At 32.8% G+C, this 7256-nt stretch overlaps 1 protein-coding gene across 3 annotated transcripts in view; it reads left to right on the forward strand.

Moving 5' to 3' along the window:
* Positions 1-7256, forward strand: part of LOC143045047 (disks large homolog 5-like) — a 74008-nt gene that overhangs the window by 38152 nt on the left and 28600 nt on the right. For all 3 annotated transcript variants that reach the window (XM_076217338.1, XM_076217337.1, XM_076217339.1), the window contains one exon: positions 3661-4875. In XM_076217338.1, coding sequence (XP_076073453.1) covers positions 3661-4875 — 1215 coding nt within the window. The remainder of the gene's footprint in view (positions 1-3660; positions 4876-7256) is intronic.

Consider the following 7256-nt stretch of genomic DNA (forward strand, 5'->3'; position numbering starts at 1 on the left):
ACCAAAATGGTCAGTTAACCACTTTAGGAGTTATTGCCCTTTATAGTCAATTTTTAACCATTTTTCGTAAATCTTAGTAATCTTTTAGAAAAATCTTCTCCTCTGAAACTACTGGGCCAAATTTAACCAAACTTGGCCATAATCATCATTGGGGTATCTTGTTTAAAAAATGTGTCCGGTGACCCGGCCAACCAACCAAGATGGCCGCCATGGCTAAAAATAGAACATAGGGGTAAAATGCAGTTTTTGGCTTATAACTCAAAAACCAAAGCATTTAGAGCAAATCTGACATTTGGTAAAATTGTTCATCAGGTCAAGATCTATCTGCCCTGAAATTTTCAGATGAATCGGACATTCCGTTGTTGGGTTGCTGCCCCTGAAATGGTAATTTTAAGGAAATTTTGCTGTTTTTGGTTATTATCTTGAATATTATTATAGATAGAGATAAACTGTAAACAGCAATAATGTTCAGCAAAGTAAGATCTACAAATAAGTCAACATGACCAAAATGGTCAGTTGACCACTTTAGGAGTTATTGCCCTTTATAGTCAATTTTTAACCATTTTTCGTAAATCTTAGTAATCTTTTAAAAAATCTTCTCCTCTGAAACTACTGGGCCAAATTTAACCAAACTTAGCCATAATCATCATTAGGGTATCTAGTTAAAAAAATGTGTCCAGTAACTCGGCCAACAAACCAAGATGGCCGCCATGGCTAAAAATAGAACATGGGGGTAAAATGCAGTTTTTGGCTTATAACTCAAAAACCAAAGCATTAAGAGCAAATCTGACAGGAAGTAATATTGTTGATCAGGTCACGATCTATCTGCCCTGGAATTTTCAGATGAATCGGATAATCGGTTGTTAGGTTGCTGCCCCTGAATTGGTAATTTTGAGGAAATTTTGCTGTTTTTTTGTTATTATCTTGAATATTATTATAGATAGAGATACACTGTAAACAGCAATAATGTACAGCAAAGTAAGAACTAAAAATAAGTCAGTATGACCAAAATAGTCAATTGACCCCCTAAGGAGTTATTGCCCTTCATAGTCAATTTTTAACAATTTTCTTAAAATTTGAAGATTTTCAATAACATTTTCCACAGAAAGTACTGTTATAGATAGAGGTAATTGTAAGCAGCAAGAATGTTTAGTAAAGTAAGATCTACAAACACATCACCATCACCAAAACACAATTTTGTCATGAATCCATCTGTGTCTATTGTTTAATATTCACATAGACCAAGGTGAGCGACACAGGCTCTTAATAGAGCCTCTAGTTTAACCATGGCATTGTCTGTTTATTTTTGACTTCTGAGTTTGAATGTCTCTTTGGTATCTTTTGCTTCTCTTTTAGGCAAAAAAATATAAACTAACAGATATATATATATAAAGTATACACATGTGTATGTAGAGATACAGTTTTAGGCGTTATCAGAACAGTAATGGTTTGCTTTTAATTTAAGACAACCAATATCAATTTTACCAGATTTAATGATGCTATCTTGCTTGGGAGAAAGCAGTCACATGAACATAAGTGAAACCCAGTAGTTAAATCATGGCGAAATCAAAGTATTGAAGGTTTTAATTTCCCTGACTGAATAAGAAATAGATCTTTATAATATAGCACCTGACACCTATATTATATAGGTGTTATAAACTGTAAGTAATTTCATCTGTCGCCTTTTATGATTCTTATGAGTGAGTCACTCGTCTGTTTAAAAGAAAAAGCTCAATGTCATTTTATGGGATCAAAAAGTACAAGTAAATGACAATTTGAATGTTTTAACATCTCCTAGGTTAACTTTAGATTCAAGAATGGGAACATTTTGAACATAAAGTCTAATTTTAGAATGTTGGGACGGATTATTTGGGCTAGATCACATAGCAAAATTCAGAATAGTGCCTGTTCTTGAAATTTTCTTACATCACTAATAGTTACCATAAAACCAACCACCTGATATTCAGAAACTAGATTTTGGCCAAGAAGGCAAATAAAAGCTTATTTATGTCATTCAAATCTACTGGGTAATTAATATTGTTGGTATACTGCATGTTCTGTGGGGTAACACTTGTCACTTACTCATAGTAAATCATATTATTTTTATTCTTCTGTCCTTGGTTCAGGGACAGCCTACTCAGCTTAAAGAGGAGGTCAATGTTTATCTGTTTTACTGCTGAAAATTTTTACTTGTTAGGAGTTAGAGCGAAACCTGGCCTGATAGAGAGTCAATTATTGTCTTATTGGTGTGACAAGTCTTCATTATACCCCCGCTTTAAAAAAGGGGGGGTATACTGTTTTACCTCTGTCTGTCCGTCCGTCCGTCCGACAGTCCGTCCGTCAGTCCGTCAGTCAGTCGGTCCCATGAAACTTTCGTCACATTTTTCTCAGGAACTACACATCCACCCTTTCTGTAATTTGGTATCAACATTTATATATGTCAGCCATACCGTGTGATGCGTTTTCAGATTCATCACTTGACAACTTCCTGTTTACCGAACACTTGTCTGATTTTACACATGATAGCCAAGTTGAAAATTTTCGTCACATTTTTCTCAGGAACTACAATACAAGGATTTCTGAAATTTGGTTTCAGGATTTATATAAGTCAGCTATACCGTGTGATGCGTTTTCAGATTCATCACTCGACAACTTCCTGTTTACCGAACACTTGCATATTTTTACACTATTAATATTATCCACTTGCGGCGGGGGTATCATCAGTGAGCAGTAGCTCGCAGTTTCACTTGTTCTGATTGTTTCTTTTTGATCTACTAAAGTATGTTTAAAATGTGGCTAGGTACTTTTGCATAGTACAAAGCAGAGTACCTCAATCACAACAGTATGTTTGAGTTCAGAATATGGTAAACATCAATCCATCCATGAATCTTTGGTCTTCTAATTTGTTTATGATGTCGTTCATTGTCTTTTATTTTTGGTCATATATATTCTGAATTTTAATTAAAATGTGTATATGTGTATATTGTATCTATTATCTATTGACCATCAAAATTCAATATACATGTTCTAATTAATTTCCACCATCCCTGAGCCAACTATTTATTCAGAATTACTTGGGAAACCTCACCTATACCTTTTGGATAAAATAGATTGCTTTAATGGCTCGTTGTAGATTAAAGTAAATGCAGACTGAATAGTTTTATCAGTCAAAATTACAATTTTATGATGAATCTTAAAATTATAGACAGATTTATAAAATCAGATAGATTTGATCCACCCTTATTATTATTGGTGATAATGTCATCTAGATATAAGTAACATAAGATTTTGTTCACTCCGCCATAAAATATTCGTCTCAGAAAGTCAAGTATGTAATGGTCAGCATAATATTTCTAAGGCAAAATTTAGTTCGAAATGATCTTTGGAAGTTGCTATAGATAAATATATATTGTGTACTCAGTTGATAGACTTAGAATAATCAGTTGCACAAGTGTTAAGTTAGACGGGGATTTGAATAATGATTTTATTCATGCTTGCACTGTACCTGCATAAACAGAGATTATGATATATTATATAAGTGGAGATATACATGGAAATTGGTCAGTAACACTTGTTATTCTTGATTATATCAAAAGTAGTATTTGTGTTTTGTTTATAGATTCTTTAGCGTACTTTAATGTTTTCTTTTTATCATTTTAGATACTCGCTCACTAGATGGCCCAAAGACCTACACACGTATTATCCCCTCGCACGAATATGAATTACCAGAAACTTATCCATCTCTCACCAAAGATTCAAAAAGCAGTAAAAGTAGTAAACATAAACACAGAATGGAAATAAACAGTCGTTCAGGCATGAATGAGGACAGGACAATTGATCGGCAAAGAGAATATGACCGTCTCAAAACCGAATGTGAAAATGCCATGGCCGAAGTTCAGTCCTTGAAACGGCAACAGGAAGAAACTGTCAAACGATACAATCATGCTTTAAAAGACACGGACAGTTATCAGCAAAAATACAAATCTGTACTGTTACAGTTGCAACATGCTAGGGACGAAATTGACAATTGGAAATCACAATGTGAAGATTTACGTAGTTTTCAAAATGTGTCCGGAAACGATTCGTCTGGAAGTGACATATTTGAAAATCAGGCAGAAAGGTATGCAAATATTTTAGGAAAATTCAAAGAGTCGGAAAGTAAGGTAAGACTCTTAGTGGAGGATAATATGAAAATTAGAAAACAATTCGAATCTGTTTCTCTCGATAAGGAATCGGCTTTTGCTGAGAGAAATGGTTTGAAACAGCAGTGTACAGCGGCCATTCGAGATCTGGCAAAAGTGACACAACAAAGAGATGACTTGATAAAAGAGAATCATAAGGTAAACTCTGAATTTCTGTCGAAAGTGTCGAAACTTCATAAAGAGTGTGAGGAGGCTAAGCAGGACCAATATCTTGTTTTATCTGAAAGAGACAATGTTCTGAAGGAAATTAACCAATTACAAGACGAGGTTAACGAATCGAGACAAAAAATCGAAACAATGGAAAAAGAGAAGAAATTCTCCATTGAAGAAATTGATAAATTAAAGTTAGAAATGTCACAAATTAAAAAGGAACGTGAACAATTATTCAAAGATCGTAACGACATATATGATAAATATGGCGACTTAATATCTAAGAAAGATCAGATTGAAATGCAGAGGAATGAATATAGGAAAGATTTCAATCTAGCTAAACAAGAAAGAGACATGGCAATCAAGGAAAGTCAGGAAGCAATCATGGAAAAGGAAAGAATACTGAGAGAAACTTATGAACGAGAGAGAAGTAGGAAAGAAGAAGCAGAAGACCGTGATCATGATTCCAAAGAAACTGAAAAATTGAAGAAAATGATTGAAAAGTTACAAAATGATTTACACGGTAGGTGTTTATATTTGAGTAGAGTATGATTCGTTCTAGATCTGTCTAATAAAATGTTGACCATTTTAGACGTTAAAAGATCAATGATCACAATTGTTGCACATAAAAAACTACGATTATGTATGAAAAGAAAAATTATTGGACTATGAAAATATTAATACCAGAATTCAATACCTAAAAAAATCTCTTAGGTGAACTAAAATATGAACTCAAAAATACTGTATAAAGAAACTCATAAAAATATATATATATAAGAGAAAATGAAGTAAAAATAATGAAAGATTTAAGGTAAATTTAATCTTAATTGTCTGAAACTTAAAACTGTAAAAGACTGCCATTTTGGGAGTAATTTGAAAAATAAAACATTTTGGAGTGTAATTTTAAGTGGATATATAATGCACTTCTTTGGCACATGAACATATGCATGCATTCATAATTCAAACCTTAAGAAGCCTGCAAATTGGGTGTGCATGCAGAATCAGTAAATATGCCTAAAATCAAGCAGATATACTTGAGTAAAACACTTCAATTGCACATACATGTGCATACATTTATTATTCAAAAATAACAATTGACCTTCATGTACTTTACCTACATGATCTACCTGTATGATTAGTGTAAAACATGTAAAGAGAAAAACAGGTACACTTTTTATTGTACACCTGGCAAGTGTAAACATTATTTATTTATGTGACAACCGAAGCATGACATGAATAGATCCATAGCCAACAACTATGTCAATATAATAATGAGACTTTTACCATTTCTATTAACCCCTCCTTTGATCAGCGATATGAATTTAGCAATGACCAGGTTCGGTGATTGACCGACTTCAAGGTTTACCACAGTTGTTCAGTAAAACTATCGACTCTTTGTTTATAAGTGGTAACAACTCACCCTCAAGTGTTTACAGTATACTTATCTTTTACTTACAAATAACAAGTGCTTCCGAACTTATTCAGGGTTGTTAAGAGACACTTTTGATGAGCAAGGCTTTTTGTGTTTTTCTTTCAAGTGGGGGTGTTACTGTTAATAAAAATTAAACATTTTACAACTGTATTTTTACTTTTTTTTTTCTTATTATTGCTAATTAAATGTGGTTTATAACTACATACACTAATATCATTTTAAAAAAATGTCAAAGATAAAAAATTGTTTTCCATATCATTGTATATTGGCTATCATAACTTGAATGGCTTCTGTGTAATTTTGAATATTATATTGAAGAAATATCCAAATTGCAATGGTATAATATAATTGAATAACAGAACATTTTAAAGGACCATATTAGATTAGTTTCTGAAGATGACCTTTATTTATTGTATACCATGTATACTCAGGTATGAAATAGTCAGAAATACTTGCAGTCATAGCATGTAGAGAAACAAGTTTGAACTCAAAATAAGATGATTTAGTTGAATAGTTATAATTTGCACGACACAAAAGTACAGTTTTCATTTGGGGCCCATTTTACAAAGTTATGCATGTCAACATTTGCCTTCATTAGCATGATAAGACTTATAAAAATGTATGATGAATTTAGGTTAAGTATCTGATCATGTAAAGATGATGCAAGGATAGTTTCATAAAGAAAGGGAAATATGAGGCTGCTTTGAGAGGAATATCTTTTGCCATGAACCTGACAGCAAATATTGAAAAACACATGTCATAAACATAATTATTTGTAAACATCGTAAACAAAGTTAAGAAATTAGTGACATGTCTTTTGCATGCATTCAGTGCAAAAATTATACTCAGATATACAAACTGTTTCATGTGGTTAATTACTTGATAAACATGAAAGTCCCAAGATAGCTTGAACATGATTTCCCTTGAGACAAATACATACATATAGTATATACAAATGTATATATATATATACATCTGTTTTCTTTTATTGTTTAATTGAGTCAAGATTTTGACACTCTATGTGGTTGTCCTCTCTTTACGAGGTTACATTCCCCCCCCTATTAAAGTACAATGTCCCCTATTGTTTGTTATGAAAGTGGTTATTGATAACGCTCAGTGTTTCCCAGACACTTACGATCAAGTAGGTTGTAATGGTATACAGTCTATTTATAGATCATAGAGGAAGTACTCCCGTAATGATCCGTCACAACATTCGTCAGTTGAAGTATAATGTTTCCTATAGGGAGCATACACTGTTTCCTATTACATTGTGAAAAACAGGAAACATTACACTGTTATCATTTCTGATAAACATGCAATGTACTGGATCCCTGTGCAAAAACAAAATAATCCTACTGTTTCCTTTTATGCTTGAATTGCTGTTAAAGGGAATTCGATGCAACTGTACAAGTATTATACAGAAACCAGTGTACAATACCTTAATTGCTGTGGTCTTTTATAAGTTGCTAATG

The sequence above is a fragment of the Mytilus galloprovincialis genome, chromosome 9 (assembly GCF_965363235.1).
Source record: "Mytilus galloprovincialis chromosome 9, xbMytGall1.hap1.1, whole genome shotgun sequence".
NCBI lineage: Eukaryota > Metazoa > Mollusca > Bivalvia > Mytilida > Mytilidae > Mytilus > Mytilus galloprovincialis.